Below are 21552 nucleotides of genomic sequence, written 5' to 3'. Positions count from 1 at the left end.
TAAATAGATAATTAATTGCTCTCTAGTTATGGTTACTCATGAGAAAATGCACTAAGTATTATCCTACCACTTTGTCTTTCTTGCAGCAGAGTGTGGAGTGCCTTGATATAAATTTGTATATATTTTACACTTTGTAGACAGTCCATTATAATTCATGCCTGAGGGGGTCAAATTTTACATGTTTGCAGGTGCGCTTTCATTTTGGCATATTTTGTGCCTCCCCAGCCACTCTCACTGTCAGATTAGTTTTTTTTTTTTGGCATTACAGAAGTGTGATGTACTTAGTAGTGCAGCTCAGCCTATTTTTCTTTTTAGTGCCCTTTTGAGAGCACATTGAAAAGGATAGGGATAGCCTTAAATCTATAAGACTTCTTAGAAATTATTTGTCTATCGTTAAACCAAAATCTTATAAATAGCAGCTTTGTGCACTTACTAAATGCCTTTAGTCAGTCTGGTCACACTCGCAGCAATGTAAAGGATGTGCAATGGCATCTGCCTCTTTTCACTTTATGTAGCAATGCAGCTCAAGCCAACAAAAACTCTGTGTCGTGCTGGCATGTCTTTTGCTGCTTGAAGCGCACCAGCGATGTTTGTTCCGCATAGCCCAGCTCTTAGGCACATGCAGGAAGTAAGGTCACAAGAACAGTTTAGCACCTCTTGAAGGCCACTGGCATTTCCCGAGGTCGCAGGATCTGGAAACCTTTCTTGCAAACAGTGAAAGGGTCTGCAAGAGGCAATCTGAGACAGTGGCACACTTGCAGGTTCACCGGTCAGCTCAATGCATTTGGCTGGGTCAGTTACACCCTGGGGCAGCAAGGATCCAGTGTACCGTAGCCTCTCGGCGCCCACAAATCCCTGTGTACGACTCTACACGTATCGCCGCTCAACTGGAGAACTCCTCGACTACAGCGTCTACTACCTGAACCTTGACAAGGCCAATGCTGCTGCTGCTTCTCAGGTGAGTTGCCTGCTACATTGTCAGAGTTGATGCATTATTAATGTTTTGTTAGGTGGGCCTTGGGTAGTTGCTGTTTGATGGAATTCTTTCTTCTTATTTGGCGATTGATTCCCAAGTCTTTTGGCTGGGAAATCACCTTTACAGTTGTGGCACCTTTTCGTACGTCATACTTAGGCTGATTAGCAATATCTGCCCAGACTGCTAGGCTAACACTGCCTGTTATAATCATCTTAACCAACCAACCAATCAGCAGTATCAAAATGTATCTTCCACTTGCTGAGCGGACTACAGTATGTAAGCAATGTGTGCGATGATTTGAATTGCAGGTTAGCATCTTCCAAAAATTTTAAGTGCGAGAAAGACAGAGAAAAGCTAAGCACACATCAACAGTGGTGCCTGTGTGGGCTTTTCTGCTGTATCTGTCTGCATTGTGCTGAAAAAAATTTTGAAGAGAAATGTGACCAACTAGTTCAATTTTTTGTCCTTTATCCAAATGTTATGCGCCTGTGTGTACTTTGTCGCCTCGGAGCTATTCTGAAACGTGCTCTAAGTTTATGTGGTAGCTCTCTTGAGCTGCACAATCTACCATATAAACTCTAGTAATGGCCACACTTCTGCTAGAGCTACACCCATAACATAGCAGAAATTTTGAAAAACAAGAAAGATACAATGAAAAAAAGAAAGCAACACCATTGCTTGTCTCCCCTTTTATTCTGAGCATGTGGAGGTGGTGCCTTCGGACATTGTTGTGAAAAACGTTAAAAGTCACGAGCATATCTAATGCCATGGGTGGCACAGGTCACAACTGTATCCGCGAGTGTGCTGCCGAACTGAGCTTGAGCAGCTGTGGCAGGGGTGAAGACTAGACAGGCACCTGGTGCGTGATGCATGTGCGCGAACAAGTAAATGTACTGCAAGAACAATATTGTTTGCTATTTTGATTCAAAGCAGTCATGCGGGTTACACCCAGCCGAAAACATTGGACAGAAATGTGCACCTCTGTTTAAAGGCCCCACCCGATCAGTATTGTGAAAAACAGTTTAGCCCTTAGTAGTGTTTAAGTAGTAGTAGTAGTTCAAGTAGTGTGAACACTACTTAAAGCTTGGAAAAGTGCTGGCAGTCCTTCACGCTCAATGTAGGAGCTCTTAGCCTTCTTCTAGGACATCAACCTCAACCAGGCACTGTGTGTGTGTACTAGTATGTATGAATGGGTCATTTCGTGTTTCACCATTGTCATCTAGAGCAGCATGCGAGGCAAAAAAAAAAAAGTGTGTGTGTGGTCAAGGCTTTGAAACTTTGAATCTACAGTTCTTTCACCAGCATCACAGCCTCCATGAAGCTAAGTTATGTTTATGCAGTCCAAACTGTGACTAAGGGCTACATTTTGTAACAGTTCATTTTATTTTTTGATGCGAAAGCATCAAGTGGCCCATTGTACGGAAAAGCCGGTATCTTTCGACTGGAGCAATGTAACAGCACATGAATTCACATTGGCTGTGATGCCACGTCATGAGCTTGCCTCGACAGAGCGGAGCTGGCAAAAGGGAATGCCTGCTGCCACGTTAGCACACCAAGTGTTGCGTGAGGGCAGAGGGCATCGCTGCAACGTCACGTCACCTTCACTCTCGCTCTTGGAAGCCGGCACGCAGTCCGTATTGTTCTATCTCACCCCCACTGGACATTAATTAAGTGGACATTAATGCTTTCACATTCACAACTCGTAAGAAGTGCTCAGGTGTCCTTGGATTTTTATTCTTCCTCCCTTGTCATCTATTGCGCCAATCGGCAAATCTAGAGCATAACGGCTGCACGGTGGTGCCTGATTCATTGACAGTGAGTAAAAAAAAAATTGAAAAAATGGACATTTCTTCTCTGATCCAACAGTCTTTTGAAGTGTACTTCCCAACCACATTGTTTACTGCACTGACCATGAGAAATTCTATGTGTACCTAACTGCTAATTTTGAATAAGTTCCCTGTTTTCCTTGTGTAAATTTACAAATGGTACCCAATAGTCAACGTATATCAACCCTACCAACTGATGTAATTTTTGTATATGTATGTCGCATTCTCTGTACCTAAGCAAAATTTTGTCTATCTGTTTCACATTTGTACCAAATCAGCATTGTATTTTTTATGTGGTTACGTATCTTTTTTTTTGCATGCAGTTTTTTATATTTGGAACTGTTCTTGTGCATACAGTCGTATGCCTTTACAACGAAATTACAGTGTTTCCTCATTATAACAAAATAGCTTTAATCGACATATCAACTTTATTTCGAATTTCGTTCAGTCCCGACTCAAACGCATGCATTTTAAGCCGCATTACTCGATGCGCACGGAGAGCTTGACTCGCTTAGAGCAAACTGGTGAGTGGAGGAATTGCCACCACTGAGTGTTGGCCCTCTTGCACATGCAGTGTCAAATTAATACCGTTGATGAATTAGTTTCACGCAGGCACAGAACAGGACACAAAAGCACCAAACTCACGACCGATGACTGCCTAGTAACGGGCACCAAGCGAGTGCTGAGTGCTCCGAGCTGTTTATTGCGGAGCGAACGGAAGCTGTCAATTCCATGGTGCAGCGTGCCCGAACCGTTAATCTCCATCACAGTTGCATCGCTGGTGTGCCCCGTGATAACATCCACACGAAAATAAAGTTTTCCTGATGCTTTACGATGCTAGAAAACCACGGTCCCTTTGATGCCGGAAAGTGGCCAAAAGACCACAGGCAGACTTACGCTGTAGCATTCCATGGGGTGCGTGATAAGCAAAGTTTTACTCCTCAAAAAGCACTTCTGGCGCTGAAATGTGCTGAAACGCACAAAAGAAATGTCCCTCCGATTATAACTGCCATGTTTGACACAAGGAGCTATGTTAACAAATCGGGAAGACGACTTTGGGGAAGCCAATCTAGAAATTTGCTCACCGATCACAATAATCGCTTGCATCGCAATAAAACGCCACCCCTAGTTTCGTTTCACTTTTGACGGTGCAAATCGACCAATAACTTGCCAAAAGCACGAGAAATCCGAGTGTCGCCAGCAGTGAGTCAGGCCGTCAACATGGCGGCGGGTCAGGTCAAGCTGATGTTTCCCCGGCGATTTTCTAGAGCCAGTCATGCTCTGTTCGTGCCGTCCAACTTTAGACGAACGGTCTAATTGCATGGTTGAATGTTGTTCTTAGACATTCGTCAATGACATGGACGCGACAGTGCGCGAACACCGACACTCGAACTGTAGAACTAGCGCAGTGCCATCGACAACATCTTACCGAAAAACTCTCGTTTTGCTAACTTCACAGCTGTACACCTCAGGAAAGAATTGCCCAGTGATCATGTAAAGCCCCTATGGCAAAACCATTCAGTTTTCACAATTGCGCTGCGTGCCCACAATAAGCGGCTAACCATTTTTCGAGCACAACAAACACAACCACAGACGTGAGCCATGGCGTTTGCAGTGCTTTCCAGCGCAATATTTTCGTAGTCTTCCATGGCCTCCGCACCCCCCCTTTAAAAGCGGCCACTGCCTTCCCCTCGTCATTTGCTCTCCAGTCTGCAAACCGTTTGGACGTCAATCACTTCTCTCACTCGCCTCCTCGCTGCCAGTTTCGACGTTGCTGCTCCTTAAAGCTGCCCTCTTCCGGCCTGCCCTCCCGAGCACAATCTTCCACCAACAGGTGCCCTTTCGCGGTTCCTACTTCTTGGTCTCCACAACTACGATCGGCTTTCTTCCACTACACGTGAAGCCAACGCCAAGCCTGCCATTGCAACCGTTGCCATCACCAGCGCGCACTGATGAGGAAAGCAAGATGCTCTGACGACATTTTGAAGCTTCTGTCGTCTGTGTCGCCCGCCGTGCTCAGTCACTTTGGCGCTGACGGTGCATGCATTTGGATCCATACTGCAGGCCATGTGATTGTGTTATTCGGAGTGCTTCGTTAGGCATGCCTTGCATGTGCTTTTGTGGTCTACAGTGATAAATGGCTCCGTCAGTCTCCCGGTGAAAGTGTCTGACTTTGGAGCAGAAAGCTGACCTTGCGAGGGAATTCGGCATACCGCCATCTACTTTATCAACTGTATTGAAAAACAAGGAAGCGGTGCTGGATGGCATTGAAAAGAGCTTCTCGGTGAAGGAAAAGAGGAATCGTGATTCGAAATACCCCCGAAGTGGAAGATGCACTTCTACAGTGGCTGAAGGAGTGCAAATCTCTTGTACATGGATCTGTACTTACTGCAAAAGCCGAAGCTCTCGCCCTCCAAATCAAATGGGCCATAAAGATTTCAAGTGCAGCTATGGCTGGCTTAAGCAGTTCAAAAAACGACAGTGTTACCTTTTTATGGAAAGAACTTGCACCTTCGAAGGTCGCCAACTGCTTTGTGCATGCCAGCCTTTCCCGCGCCATCGTCAGCGACGCTGATGATGACCAGCCTGATGATGACCGGACTTGCAGCGATCTGTACAAGGCTGTTCATAAAATTGCTGGCCAAGAGGTAGAAGGCAACTTTGACACATTCGCATTCGCTGACGCTGCTGCTCCCGTGTCGCCCCAGTGACGGATGCAGAGATAATTGACACTGTCGGTGACCCCATGAGGATGAAGAGCCACGTAAAATGACAACTATGGTGCCACACACGGGTGTGCCTACGCCTGCTGTGAAATAAGGTTGAATGCATGGGCTGCGACCATGACCTTGTGCAATGCTTGGTCAAATTGGAGCGCAGGGGTTGCTCGCGCCTGATAAGAACTTGAAACAGCCAAAGCTCACTGCCTTTTTTTGCACCTGAATAATGTTTTACTTCACTGAATACATTGTATTTTCACTTCCTCGCAGTTGTGGCACAATTAAAGCTCGACTCCTTTAGGTTTTCTCGAGTGGTCGCTTATATCGAATTTCCGCTTATAACAAATTTTTTCGCTGTCCCGCTGACTTTGTTATAACGAGGAATTACTGTACCTGCATAAAGAGGATTCTGTATGTCCCTGCCGAATTGCCACGTTTCATATGTATTGTGAACACCTTTACAGCGAAGACAATTGCAATAAATTTGCGTGTACATGGAAAGAATTTAGGTGTCATTGACTGCCGATTTATAGTTTTACAATGAATGCTTGTAGGGATTGGTGTCATCATGTACTCTGCATTCCATCCCTGACGCAAAAAGAAAAGCCCCGTGGACCGAATGGATGAACACTTTGAAGAGGGGCACCAGTGTGTGTAAGGATGTAATAGAAACAATGAAATGGCAATACTGTTAGCCAGCACAAAAAAAAACGCAAGACTGTAGTAGCAACAGCGGTGCTAAATAAACTGAGCTGTATGAGCTCGCCATAGAAACCCAATACCGGTAAACTCCGTGAACTACAAATGGAAGCAAATTGATGGAACCTCTGCTGCAGAGGAGTGTTTGGAACTATTCGATTGGGAGTTAATAAAATGATGTAAACTTCATTGAGCACCTGCCAGCATTTCCTTCTGGGTTAGCTGCAGTCGCACATACTGTCAACAGAAGTGTGCAATAGATTATTAGCTACTTGTTTCACTAACCATCTCTTGAATCTCTAGTAAATAAGGATTTCCTTCTACTGGATGTGCTGTGTCAGTGTTCTTACAAGCAGTATGATGCGCAATCTTTATAAAGAAGTGATTTGTATAACGGATAATTTTGGAGGTTTCAAGCACTTCGTTATAGAGGTGTTTGGCCGTATATATATGTATTGTCTCTTCCCTCATGCTTTTGGGTAGTGCCGTAATAAAGTACATGGATTAATACATGTCAAGGCCCTAGGCAATAGAACTGACAGCCTAGCTACTAGTAGGTAATGATTCATTACAGAGCGATAGCCCCTGTACTGTTTTCATCGTTGTCCTCACCTTGTCTTGCGCTGCTCATTGCCATTATTCCTCCAAGTTGCGAGTGCTTTTCTGCCATACACACTATACTATATCGCCTGAAGTGAAAAGAAGAAAAGTTGGAGGACTCTTGAGTTTTGCCTTTAAGAGTGGAACGCGATAGCATTCAAAGATCCGTGACTGCTTCTCGCGCTACCCTGCAACTGCAGCTTATGCAACCATAATGTTTTCCTGGAAACGCTATGCACGAATGCTATGCACGAAGGCAAGCTTTCTGGTTCTTATGTCTTTTGCCCCCGCCCCCACTGCGGGCGCCGCGGATGCATGGAGGCGAGCGCTGTCTGGATGGTGTTGCAAGGAACCGGAGGTGGCATACTGCTCCTACAAAGACAGACCTCAAACGACAGCTAGGAAATGGGATTGTGTTTGAGTTTCCACATAACAGAATTATGTTTTCTTGGGTATTCAAATTACAATCTGATGCTATCATGTCTGTAGGATGTCTGCAAATCATACTTTATGAATTTTCTGGCGTATTTTACTTTGAGAAATTCAATTACTTTAGTAACATCTGTTACTACGCCACGTGGAGGGCTTGAGTAGATCAGGATGGGTGGTTCAGGGTGATTTTGTCTCATACGAACATTGCTGCCGACACTGACACCAAATTTTCTGTGACATGGGGCCTGTTAAAGAGCACTCATTCTGTTTGTTTCTTTGCCATTGTCTCATTTTGTGCTATCGTTCTCATTATGGTCCTAAGATTAGATCGCGCTCCGGTGAGAGTAGAACCCATTGAGGCACCACTTAGGAGAACATCAGGTAAACCACATTCACATTCTCTTTTCTATCATTGATGCAGCAACAGCCCGAGTGGGAGTTCCTCTACTCGGCAAGCAAGGACTTTGGGCAGCGGGACCTGAGCACCGACTCTATGGTGGAGCTGGCGCATCAACTCACTGTCTCGCCGGAGCTGTTGTCTCGGTACATCAACCTCAGCTCGGCACTCAAGGACACGGGCCCATGCGATGCTACCTGCCGCAAGACGATGCTTTGTGCCATCCTTGGATCTCGCCGTGATTCACACGCTGCCTGCATTGCCCAGGAAGGCAAAGTGCATGCCCTCACTGTGCAGATGGATGGCCATGGTGAGGCCACCACAACCGTCCGGGATGTACTTGTCGGCTTGTCGGTGTCTCTTGTGATCGTGGTGGGCATCGTGCTGGTGGTGCGGGCCAAGAGGGCGCGCATGATGCAAGGACCACGCTACGGACGCTTCAGGTGATTTGTGAGCAACACTAGAGTGTTCAGCCTTGTGTTTTGTTGCTACCAAACCTGTTGGAAGCCGTCAAAGTTACACTTGTGACTGCTGCTGGCACAATGGCACCTGATCAAGTTTGCTTGTGTGCTGAAGCCACAATTTGACCATTTGAAACATTCACGACAGACCCAGTGCCATTCTTGTGCTGGGCCTTGCTGTGTGCTGCACTTTTATTGGTTAACGTCTCATCCTTGGCCCATTTGTAGTAAACTCCTTTTTCTGATGAAATAATATAGTGCATTACAATGTTATAGTGCACTATAGCGTTACAAATACTACATGTATGTACTGACTAGAAGGAAGTGAACCTTCTAATACTGTGATCAAGCAGAGAGTGATATGAGTTTGATTAATCTTTGCCAACTTGCTTGCCAGTTTTGTAGTGTGAAGGAGCGCACATATTCAGTTGTTTGGAGACAATATTTATTGTAATGTAGTTTTGTCTTCATGACTTGCTTTTAAAAGAGATTAGTGGCATGTAGTAGCAGTGCAGCCCTGCTACATAGAAATATTTTGCTTTCGTTTTAGATTGACAAGCTTACTTTTTCACTGCAAAAGACTCTTTTCCTCATTATAGTGTTATAACCAGAAAATGAAGTGTACAGGTATAAAGATTTCGGAGCCAAGGAAGGAACAAGCACCATATGTATGTGCCTCATGCCATTGTCTTTCTTTCTTTCTTTTTTGCTCCATTTTGTAATTGCTGTATATTCTAATTTGAAGGCTACTCTGTTTTTCTTCAATACAGTTGGAAATTTCTAGGATGTAGCCTGTACATGTATCATATTTGCGTGTACAAATAGACTTGGGTACAGCTGCATGCAACAACTTACTTAGCCCTTATTTAGCTTTAATCGCTACCTCAGTCATCATAGCCAGCATTGCCCACTGTCTTGGTACACCTGATAGGCACATTACTTGACGCATGCTTAAACAAAAAAAGTTGTCCTCCTTGAAGTTTACATGTGAACTACAGGCCCACGTTGGCATGACAGTGACAAGAAACAGCCTAGTCAGCGGTATAATCATAGGATGAAAAATTCATGGGCTTTTCATGCGAAATTCCAGCAGAATGCTCAAGGCAATAGCAAGCCATGTAGGTCTTAAAGGGGCCCTGAACCACCTTATGAGAATAGTGAAGCAAACAGTCCGCGGGTAGCATACCCTGCTGTGAACATCTCAGCCAAATTTTGCAGTCGTGCACGGTGCATGGATCTCGCAAGCGGAGCACAAAGTTACCTTTCTCTAAAACGCTCTCTTTTCAACTGAAACCTGCTCCTCACTCTTTTCTGCACGCTTTATTTAGTATTATAGCAGATTCCCATGCATGGCCACTATTGGCCAATAGCTGACATTAATCAAGAAGGGTGTTTGGATCAGTGTGCTTCTTCCTACTGTTACTGTGCCTATTTATTGACGCAGTTTAATAAACAAACTGAAGTAAGTGAAAATATGCTTTCGAATTTCGACATTAATTACTTACTTTCGTTGGAAGCCGATTATTGTCTGCTCACGCATGGCCGCTCATATAGGAATTAAACTTTGACCACCCTGCTTATCGGTGTCACAGCTGTCGGGTCTCACTAATTTCGTCTAGTTTTGAACGCTCAACGCTCAACTAGTCTCGAACCACATAAAACTTAAAGTCACACCAGATGCATGCTTGCCAGTGCTTGCTCACTCCTGGCCGCTCCTGGCCGCCTTGACAGACTTCACTTCGTAATGAGGTTCAATATGCGCAAGTTGGATGTGACTACTATCTGTCGGTCAAGTTGATGCAGGACCAAAGCTGGTCCGCACCACGTAGCACAGTCAGACAGGAGCGTGTGAACGTGCACTTTAGCCCTGTCGTGCACGAAGCAAACGCTGCAGTTGCATGTAGCTGTGGTCTGCTACGTAGCATAGGTACCGCGGCTGCCACGGGGTGCTGCAACAAGTACACTGGCTGAGTGCACTGCGGCTCACCGAGGTCAGCTATGTTTGCCGCGTCATAGGCGCCAAAATCGGAAATAGTGACATCTACGTCAGCATCCAGAATCAAATTTGAACTGCACACCACGGTGACGCTCAGTAGACGGACCGTTGTGGGCACACCTCGTATCGCCATAGCCTTTGCAGTGCAGATCATTCAAGAAGGAGCAGAAGCACTGCGAATGGTATGTTTGATGTCCCATAACTGCACTTCTGCTGAACGCATTGAAGAACTTGTTTGCAGCAAAGTATTTCTGAAATGGTCTAAATTAACTTCAAGTGCATTTCTTGGCTTTGAAATAAAAGCGGTTCAGGACCCCTTTAGACATTGTAGACCATGCACTTGAATTCATCATCATCATCAGCCTGGTTACGCCCACTGCAGGGCAAAGGCCTCTCCCATACCTCTCCAACAACCCCGGTCATGTACTAATTCTTGAATTGTAGGTAATTAAAGCTGCAGGTGGCCTGACTGAAGAGTGTTAGCACCTGCACTGGCAACAAAGCATCATGAATTCAGGGCTCACTTAACAGAGAAACTCGTACACTTTCTGGCACTCTGTATTGTAAAAGAGGCAGCATGGCTTCTTGTATGCTAGCATGTTGCTCGAATGCAAGGTGCATGGGGAGAGTGCAGTGAGACGAAACATAGGGAGATGGGATGCATTACCTGGGAACATCAGTGCTTTCGAATCAATGAACTTCACTCTCTAGAGATTCAGTGTAAGAAAGACGGACACGACATGAGACACACAGGGTTTTTGTCCTGTTAGTCTCGTCTTGTGTGTCCATGTTTCTTGTGCCGAATCTTTCAAGATGAACATGTTCAAACTAGTCCAGCGAAAAGTCTTACACAATGACATCTCTAACAGGCCATCATCTGTAAAGGTAGCAAAGAAACGGAATTTACATTTCGAACATGTTTAGATTGCTTGTAGCACAGCCCTGCATAGCATTGCAGGCTACTGCACAATCACACCAGCACAGCCACAGCTGCAGCTGATGTGGTACACTTTTTGAAGGAGACTTGTGGACCTGGTATGTAAATTATTTTGAAATTACTTCTTAAAACAAAGCTTTCTTTTCATACCTTCCTGAACGTTTCTGGCCATGGCTGCTGCTGCTGTATTGCTGAATAGACACATGCCTCATATTGCATAGAACATGCACCTGAGACCGTGTTTCACAAGACAGCATCGGCGCATGCTGGTTTCCATCAGGCCATACACGTAGGAATGAAATTGAAAAATATAATAGTCAACATTGCCTTTGTCTTTTGCCTTGTGCTTCTCTTGGCAAACATCTGTCTCCATCATTCTTTCCTCGACAAACGTCACCTTCGTCCCTGTGACATTACTGCGTCGACGCCTCACAGTCTCAGTGGCTATGGTGTTAGGCTGCCGAGCACGAGGTCGCGGGATCGAATCCCGGCCACGGCGGCTGCATTTCGGTGGGGGCGAAATGCGAAAACACCCGTGTACTTAGATTTAGGTGCACGTTAAAGAATCCCAGGTCGTCGAAATTTCCGGAGTCCTCCACTACGCCGTGCCTCATAATCAGAAAGTGGTTTTGGCACGTAAAACCCCATCATTTAATTTTTAATTTTACGCCTCACGGTGTGCATTTGTAAGAACTGCTGTTTACGTCTCTATTCAGATTGCGAACAGTGTAGTGCATAAACGTGAACTTTGTAGCATATTATAGTTGCGGCCAATATGGTGCATAAATACAACCATTGCATGAGATATTGCATAGATGGCAATAAAGACTATTGCATGCATCACATTTAGTTTCATAGCATTTCAGCTACTGCTTCATGAAAGCTTCTATAGAAGCACATGAAATTCCAACATGTGCACTGGAACTGCATGATTGTTTATTAAGCAAATCTAGCCCATACCAATATTCCCTTTGCCCGCATAACTTCAGCCCAGAGAACACAAATGTGCGGGAGAATATAAAGACTGCAGCACATAGAGCTGGCGTGCCGACATGCTGCATCAATGTCATCAGCAGCCAGTCTAGTGTTAGGTTGTGTGCTACCGCATGCCACCTGATCTTGGAGGCCATGCATTCACTACTTTCGCAAGTCTGCATTCTCCCATCTGTGCTCATGACTGCTACATCCACAATCGATGGCTCACCACAGTAATAAGAACCAATGTATTGTACTTATTAGGATGCAGCTGCAGTAAGAAACTACACATATTGTGCAAAAGGTAACGAAAAAAGCTTTGCATTTTGATTTGCAGTGCACGCGATAGGCTTTTGCTTGCTGTCGTCTGCTACAGCTAGCATGTGAATCGCCTCCACAGCATGCTGCTAGGGCTGGACCACCTTCTCATTGCACGATCCCTATAGCGCATGCATTCAGCTTGTGCAAGCCAATTTTATTGGGTAGGGTGAACGCTGAAAGCCATTTCTTGTACACACATTGAAGGCAAGCAGCGCATTACTTTTTTATTTGCAGATTACATTGCTGGGGTTGTCTGTGAGCATTACAACAAAGTGATGTAAGGTCTTGAGTGGTGCGATTACGTTTGTTCTGATTGCATGGTTAAATGATCAATAGCAATGACTGTGAGAGTTGAAGGTTATGCACAGTTATGCTGTTAAGATGTTCAGTCATGTGCTCAAAGCTTCAACCCTGTTGTCATCCCAGTGCCTTCTAAACAAGTGTGCTAGTACTGCAATGTGTCTGTTGTCAGTGTGACAAGACTTGCATACATACTTGTAGACTCTGGGAATAGTTAGCACCTGAACATTGTTGGTCAGCTGTTCAAAACTGATTTAAGGTGTCCTGTAGGTGGACTTCCAGCTAGATCTACTGTCCAAGCAGTGAGTGATTTATGCTGCCCCTGTGACTCGGGAATATCTTATGCCATTTGTATAGCGCAATTTTTGCATTTAATGTCATTAGTTGGCTGCACAAGAGTACGAAATTTAGCTAGTTGGTTTGTAAGTGGTACAATGAAAAGTGAAGACAGGACAAAAAGAAAAAAGAGATGGAATTCCGTGCATATGTGAACACAACGCATAAACACTGTGCATGTGTCCCGTCTTGTTTTGTCATGTGCGCTGTTCACCATGCTCACCATGTTTGGCTACATGAGGTAATTTGTGCCATTTGATGAAAACAATGAAAACAGTGTTAGCCTCCATATGAATTTGAGAAACTAATTTCCTCTAATAGTGATCCGGAATACTTCAGAGTTGTATTTTCAACAAATGCAGAAGATGAAATTGTTTTCTATATTGGAGTTTGTGTTTAAAGAGTTGTTCTAACTTGTTTACATTGACATTGATTGTGTTACTGATTTGGAATGCATGAGAATTGAGGCGTTTTGTAGGCTGTAAATGAAAAAAAAGGACTTATTTGTTTTCTCTGTGAGAGTTTGTAACAAAATAGTTGTTCTCATTTCTGTACATTCATACACAAATGAGTTGCTGTGAGGGCCCTCTAGAGTAAAGACTTGTCCTGCCAGTTGTCGAAGCTAGTCGCGGGTGGTTTCTGCATGTGCTGCAAAGTGGTTTTAATTTATCCTTTCTATAATCTTAGCGCAAAATATTTTGTTATTTTAGTTTTTAGATGAGTTATCAAGACTATGCGCATTCAGAAAAAATCTGGTAACTGCTTTTATAGTTATAAATTTATGATGATGGTTTGTGGAAACAATAAAGTGTACTAGTGTTTATATATTATATATAAATATATGTCCTGTGAATGCACTTTGTCATCCTGGTGTTAGATGTTGAATTGTGTTTTCTCATTTTCTTTCAGCTTTTGCACAGTTTAGTCTTGCATAAGCAGAAAATTGATAACCTGCAGATTACAGGTCCGATCATGTTGCTTGACAATGGTCTTTATTTTCTTCCATTTGAACAATTTGCTATGAGGCTTGTTACTAAAACATAAACAGCCCTTCAAAGTCTTGTGATGATAACTGTACAGAAAAGCTTACAACTGCTTGACTGGGTTGAGCTATTCTTACAGCTGCAACAGGAGAACAAAGCAGTAAAAAAACACTTCATTAAGAACACGCACCATGAATAACAAAAACATAATTTCAAACCATTTTATACAGTACTTGATAATATTTCACAAGGAAAAAAATAAAGCACCTCGATGCTTGTAATGACCAGTCACATCTAAACTTCACTGAATAAGAGTTCCTTCGTGGTCCTTTGGAATGGTTGCTTTGACAGGCCAGAAATTGGCATATTTAGAAGGTTATGTTGTACTACTCTATTTTCACAATTGAATCGTGCTGCTTCATAGAAACAGTACATCCAATTTTTTCACAAAGCACTTTACTCTTCTTTGCAGAAAACATGTGAGCCCTGAAAACGTGATTTTGTGACAGCATCTGCATTGAGGCAAACACAGCTGCCCAAGCTCTTGGTGCACTTGTGGGATGCTTGCACTGAAGTGAGCATTGTCAGCATTGAATCATGCTGTCATATAGCAATGGAAGGAAGTGCGAGTAGACGCACGGAAGATTGCTTTATAAATACATTAGCTAAGTGCTTGAAACTGCAATTTTGTGTGATGCAAAAGGCAGACAATAAGGAATGATATGGTACTCACACTCAGTTTGATTTTAATGCAGGAGCTAAGTAATAATTTATCAAACTTGGTCCAGATTGATTTGCATTAATGTACCTATAAGAAAAGGAGCTAGAAGTTGCATCCCCAAGTTGTCCATACACACTCAGCACCTTTTAGACCTTGAAGCAAGGGGGGGGGGGGGGGGTAACAGAAGACTTGCGCAATTTTTTTGGCTCCAAACTCGTTTACTGCAGCAGCAGCATTCTCCCACAGTGAAGACCGCTGCCTTGTTTCTGATTACCTGCTCGTTTGTCATATACCATATCTACTCGAGTAAGGCCTGCACTTTTTTTATGCATGTTCTTTTTGGTTGCAGACCTTATACGCAGCAAGCTTATAGCTCCAGCAGAACTTTTTGTTGGGCTATTTGGTGCATGTTACTGAAGTACTAAAGCACCAAACAGACGACACAAGAAGAGACACGGACGAGCGCTTACTAACAACTGATGCTTTTTTGTCAGAAATACACAATATATACGCAAATCTGGCAGCGCAACTCACACGTCGAAAATCGCATGGTAACCAGGCAAAAGGCAATAAAACGATTGTAAAAGATGACGTTCGTGACAATGACACATGGTGTATAGGGCCAAAGTACCATAAATGATAATGGTTACGGGATACACAAAACACTACCCATTACAAACTAAAAGAATAAGATTTTTCACCAAGCGCAGGCGGTTTCATACTAAGTGCTTCTAAAAAGGACATTTCACTTTTATACAGAATTTTCGATGGTCCACTGACTCATTCCAGGCCCTTCATTTTAATTTGGAAGGCTTCCTTCAGCTCACGGGCAATGCTGTCTCGACTTCTGTCCAGAACAATGGTACCTCTTAGGCGAGGCTTGCACCCGCACTCTTTGCAGTGGATGGCCATATTGGAACCAGTTCCTTTTTCCTGTGAGCGTTCATGTTCTTTTAGCCCGTCGTTTAAACATCTCCCCGTTTGTCCAATGTAAACCTTTTTGCATGAGAGCGGAATTTGATAAACCACCCCTTCCTTGCAAATGACAAGTGCTGGGTTCCGTAGGTCGCTCGTTCTGTTTATTGGTTGTTAACGCGAGTGCACAATGAAGCAAGTTTTGAAGGGACTGAGGAAACAACCGGGACCTTACTCGCGACCTTTTTCAGATTGTGAGCTACCCGGTGAGAATATGGTATGACTACGGGTCTTTCAATGAAGCTTCGAACTGCGCTCAGACTGCTATGCAAAACAACGCAACCACTTGTGCCCAACTATACACGTATATGAACACATTTACAGTCGCCGACTGATTTTTCGGACATGAATAGTGCCATGAAAAGGTCTCAATAGCCTGGGCAGTCTGAAAAAAACAAGAGGAGACTTAACAAATTACATTTAATTAATTAGTTATAATCAGTAATATTTTACAAATTCTTAAAATTCAGCAATTACTTTGTTTACTCAGTAACATTCACTGTAATTAAATCATTTTTTCAGCAATCATGTAACCAGTTACATTTTTCAGCTTTGAACACTTAAACTTAGTGGGAACTATGCAGTGTTCAAAAGGATGAGAACAGGTGTGTGGCTTACCTCCTTCCTGCTATTGGTGTCTTGCAGTTATGCCATGATCACTGGAGCATCTCAGGCTTTTAGATTTGTGCACCTCTCTTGGAAGTCCGACCCATGATTTTCTCCTACAGTAAATTCCTCTCTCCCTCTGTTAAAAAAGAAGTGCTTCAATGAGAAAGAGTGAGAGAGGGGGACCTCTCCCTTCCCTCTCACTCATTTCTGGGAGCCTTCATAGAAGGACAAAGCTGCTGCTACAGCCTTTTTGGCTTTGTGCATCCTACGACTTCTTCGACACAAGTTTTTGGCCATCACATGCTTATATTTCTATCTGTTTGATAAATATGTGACGCTCCTCTCGCACACAACGAAACCACGAAATTCTTTTACTTAGAGAGAAGGGTTTTCCCCCCGCTTCACTCCAAGCTAAGCAGGCCGCAGGCGGTCACACTAAGACTTCTGCAAACGAACTCGTACCGAAATCTGGCGTCCCTTAATAGCATATATCCAGAGATTTATCCAAATTGTTCTTGCGTGGCCTGTGGTGAGGTATCTACGTTGCCTCATATGCTCTGGGAGTGCGGGTCGCTGGGCCCGAAGTTCACCAAGGAAGAGTGGGACGCGCTCCTGCGAAGTCCTGTCTTTGAGGATCAAATCCTGGCCGTCCAGCGCGCCCGCGATCGGGCCGGCAGACTAGATTTGTCAGTCCCGTCGTGGGATTAGCCGGGTGCGCGTTTTATCGCGCTTTGCTGGACCAAATAAAAGTTTATTCACTCACTCACTCACTCACTCACTCACTCACTCACTCATATACACCTATCTTTGCAATTGTAGCATGTGAACAGTCTTTTGGGTTGACTAATACGCAGCTTTATATTAAATTACATTACAGATTTGGCCACCTTTTCAAGGAATTCTAATGTTTGCTGGTGTCCTTTACAGTTAGCTATTTTAGTATGAATGCCTAACGACTGGAGAGTGCCGGGACGTCACCAGATTTGGTCGACAGATTGAAGTAGTGCTTAAATGGCTATCGGGAGCACCTTCCCCTAGCCTCGGCAACAATGAAGCACTACACTTCATAGAGGAGCTAGAACGTGAGAATCGCAGCATTGAGTAACCACAACCTTGTGAAGAAGGTGGTAGCCGTGGGCTGTAGAAAATAGCAAGCCTGGCTATTTAGGCCGGCAGTCGCTCCGCCTAATTGTCTCTTGCAACATTGCAGTGGTGTGTCACATGTCCATCAAACCAGTCTCTCTATGGAATGCAACAAGACTTGAATATTTTTGCGGGCTATAACTAACCCTTCTGGGAATCCAATCTGTTGCAGGCACGCATGCAGGTCTTCTTTTTATTTTGCTGTTTATTGAGCAGAATGACCTTTCACCTTGTTATTTTGGGCAAGGTCACAGAAAGTGTTTAAGAGGAAGCTTTAGCTCGGCTCCAACTCCGACATGGCCTATTGAAGTACATGTAAAACGCAAAAACGCTTTTCTGAGATAACCCCTTGACCGAATTTAATGAAGTTTGTTGCATTTGAGAGAGAAAGTTAAATTCTAGTGACTGTTGGAAGCGAAATTTAGATTTAGAGCCTGAATTTTGTTTCAAGAATTTTAAAGTTTTCGCAAGTTAAAAAAATATAGACGTACGAAGTTTATAAATTAATAGCTCCGCATCAAGAACAGATATCGCGGTTCTATAAATGGCATCCGTTAGATCATTCAAAGCGGACAAATTCGATGTGTCAATTTATATCTTACGTGAATTTGTTACGTTGGGTACAAGGTTTCTGCAAACGCAGTATTTCCATATTACTAAATTTTTTCAGATTCATGTGTAATGTACTAATTTGGTCCGCTTGAGATATACTATCAGATGCGATTCACACAATTGTGATATCATTTTTGCTTGCTGAGTTAGCGAGTTCTAAACTTCATAGTTTCGTTTTCTGAAAATTTTTTATTTTTGCCACTGTTCAATAAAAAAATTACGCTCTAATTAAAGAATTCGGAACCACAGCCACTAGATTTCAGTTTTTCTTTTAAATGCAACAAACCTGGTCAAATTTGGTGCAGTGGTTGTTGAGAAAAACGAATTCTCCTTTTACATGTATTTAGATAGGAGCACCCGACCTAAAGCTTCCTCTTAATGTCTCCTCTCTGTTCATGCAGTATAGTTGTGAGAATTGGCACACCCCGTCTTATATAACAATGCTGGTTAATATATATATTAGCAGATCCTATCGTGAGCAAGGTGTTCGTGCGTTAAAACACAGCCCTTCGCTCCAGCACACATCAAGCAAGTTTCCAGTATAGCTGCAGATGCCTTCGCAAGAAGACGAGGGAAGATTACCAAAGAAAATTTTTAAAAGCAATTCTTGTTAGTGAAAATAAACATTTGAATGGCTGCAGAGTGCACATTGAAAGAGCCAGTTCAGCTCATTATATTTAGCGTACTTATGCAACGTCAACAAAAGTAGGTAGGCAACGTTAAAGTAATGGATTACTTTTTTGTAATTGCTTGGTTACATTTTTGGTGCTGTAATTAGTAACCGTAATCAATTGAATTTCTGAAAGAAACAAATAATTGTAATTGGTTACTTGTATTGTGTAATGTGTACAAGTCTGAAAAAGATGAATTTCGACGGTAAAATTGATTTTGTAGTTTCTGTCACTGTCAACACAACAGAAAATTCGTTTACAGACTATTTCTCTGTGTTGTGTGTCATTAAAATAAAGTTTACTTGAAATTTCTCGATGGCAGAGTCCCGCATGGTGTACATTTCGAGTTGACTCATTGCGCAACCCGATGTGTGCTGCGGGTCATCGTGAAGGGCAGATAAGACGCGCGAGGCCTTTAGTCTGCGACACTGTCATGCAGTTGAGGCTGTGGCTGCACAATATCAGTTTTATTTGCTTTTTGCGACCACACAAGGCGATCTTGCGCCCTTCCATCTAGTAAACGCACACGCAAACTTGGCAGGGGCTTGCCGGCAGTTGCCGTCTGATCACCCGCATACCCAAACTCTGCTTCATAGAGCGTAGGTTAGGGCGTGTTGGCATTCCATAACTGAGGTTTTTTAGCGCCCGAAAAGGGACGTGACCGTCAATCTAGATTGACGTCATGCACGTGACCGTCAATCTAGCCCGTGAAAGTCCGATTGCCGATGTAGTCTACTGGTACAAACATTTTAAGGTCAAACTTTCTGCACCGTGCCACTTTGATGGAGTCGGCGACAACATTCTGTTTTGATACGTTTGATGCCGAAAACACGTGTGCAATTAAGTTGCTAAAGAAAACTGATTAAGTTACTGTGTATCTGGCAATAAGGTGACTCAGCACTAATTGCTTCATTTTACTACCTGTGTAGAAGACTTACTGAAAAAAATAACTATGTAGTTACGCTCAAGTTGACTGACAAGTCACATATATAGAAAACAATAATTAAGCACATAATTAGCTAAGTGGCACACTTGCCTTCAAAAAAGTGTTGTTAATCGAAGTTAGAATAGAATAACTTACTCCTATTTTTCGCAGGCGACCTGTACGCTGTCAATGAAAGACTGGAAAAAAAAAAGAAAAGAAAGCTATGTGTGCGGCTGGTGGGGCGCAGATGATTCTGGGCGCAGATAATCAAGGGTTAATTTATTACTGAGATAGCGATTGTAGGGATACTCCAGGCGAATTTTTGCCGACGCCGTGATGTTCCGTATAAAGTTCGAGGGCGAAGAGGCCCTACCGCGCTTCGCTCCGTTGCCGTATGCTGTAGGTGCGAAAGAAAGCACGAATGGGTGAGCGGAGAAGGGGGCGAGGCGGCTTGATCAACACCTCTAGAGGGTGTTGGCTTGATGCGTACCGTCTTTCCGCTCGCCCAGTATCGTACGCCCAAGACGGCGGGAGAGCGTGGGGCGGCAGGGTTAGCGCGCCATAGGGGAAAGGAGGAGGAGGTAGGCAGGGGAGTGCGAGCGCGACCGTCGCTGCTCGTGGCGCGGCTGAGCACGGGGCCGCGCTCGCTAGGTAATCTGCGGCTGGGTACGAAGATTACGCGAGCCCATATTGCTTGTGACTTTGTGTGCGCTGTGTTATCGGGCGTCTAGCGTTGAAGGTCGGTTGATCTCAAGTTTCGATGACGCGCTCAAGCTATACTCGCGGTCAACTTGGCAATGTTTCTAGAACGCTAGAACCATGCCTAGAACCATAGCAATGAAGCGAAGGCTACAGAACCAAACTGCGCGAGTGCTACCGCTAAAGAATATAGTCCCACAGGTGCGTTCGTGTTTCCTGCATGAGAAAAAAAAAAAAGAAAACGTTGCTTCATTTTCTACATGAAGCTATCGGAAGGAGGACGCAGCACACACCAGATATATACTTTTTTTTAACTTTATACTTTGTCATATCGCGTTTTTCCACGTCTGAGAACGACGCAGCTTTTACGTGCACCTTAAAGTCAAAATGGCGTCTCCGCCTTCAGGTGAGCGCTCGTCACGTTCTTACTCTTCCGTCGACTCGCCACAGAAGCTTGTGACGAACTTCACCAACAAATTGTTGTCTAAGCAGACGAAGCAAATGGTGCGCAGCGTTTGTGCTGCAACCCCGCGTGCCCATCCGGAGCACACCACCGTCGCCGGGCGTAAAATGGTGAGCCAGCTGACCGGCGTGAGTGTGCGTTCCGTGAGTAGGATAAAAGCAGAGGCCCTTCGAGGTCCGCTGCTATCTCCATTGCTGAGGAGACCTGACTTCAAGCGGGGAAGAATCACTGAGAAAACTGGAAGGACAGGAATGCAGCTTTACGACAGCTTCACGCTTGGTGCCTTGAGACGCAAGGTGCATCAATATTTAATGCGTAACGAGCTGCCTACGTCGGCGAAAATCGCTAAGGATGTGTCAACTGACCCCGACATGCAGATGCCTGGTGTGAGTGAAAGGACTGTGCGCCAGACTGCTGAACCACATTGGCTTCGCTTTCCGGAAGTGGAAACAACTCTGCGCTCTTGGAAATGCAGGACGTATGTCGTGTGACGCACGAAGTACCTGTGGACCATGACCTGTGGACATGAAGAAAGCAAAAAAAGAAAAAGAAGGTATGTTCACCAAGCGCACGTTCATTACACGTCACTTTGTGGAATATGGCGGGCCTGAAGTAGCGTCTTAGAACGCAACGCTAAAAGGCTTATTATTAACATAATTCAGTTTTACACTGACCAGCTAAAGGCAGAGCTGCTGGAGCTTGTGAATGAGTATGAGCACAAGTATATTGGGTACAAAATTGACACCCTCGTTAAAGCAGCTGGTCACGATTTAAG

General features: G+C 44.1%; 1 protein-coding gene and 1 long non-coding RNA gene across 2 annotated transcripts in view; one reads left to right on the top strand and one right to left on the bottom strand.

The window, feature by feature from the left end:
• LOC142557723 (acid sphingomyelinase-like phosphodiesterase 3b) overlaps window positions 1-13806 on the top strand; it is a 32717-nt gene extending 18911 nt beyond the window's left edge. Inside the window, exons 6-7 of the mRNA XM_075669769.1 lie at window positions 762-958; window positions 7675-13806. Coding sequence (XP_075525884.1) covers window positions 762-958; window positions 7675-8097 — 620 coding nt within the window. The 3' untranslated portion in view covers window positions 8098-13806. The remainder of the gene's footprint in view (window positions 1-761; window positions 959-7674) is intronic.
• On the bottom strand, window positions 11132-16788 carry LOC142557726 (uncharacterized). Its single transcript, XR_012822818.1, has 2 exons — window positions 16274-16788; window positions 11132-14098 (listed from the first exon to the last, which is right to left on the bottom strand). It is a non-coding gene; the product is annotated as an uncharacterized LOC142557726 (long non-coding RNA).
• Window positions 16789-21552: the final 4764 nt, after the last annotated feature.

Source organism: Dermacentor variabilis, chromosome 9 (assembly GCF_050947875.1).
Source record: "Dermacentor variabilis isolate Ectoservices chromosome 9, ASM5094787v1, whole genome shotgun sequence".
Taxonomy (NCBI): Eukaryota; Metazoa; Arthropoda; class Arachnida; order Ixodida; family Ixodidae; genus Dermacentor; species Dermacentor variabilis.
The sequence above is the reverse complement of the archived record's forward strand: the minus strand, read 5'-3'. Positions and strand labels throughout refer to the sequence as shown.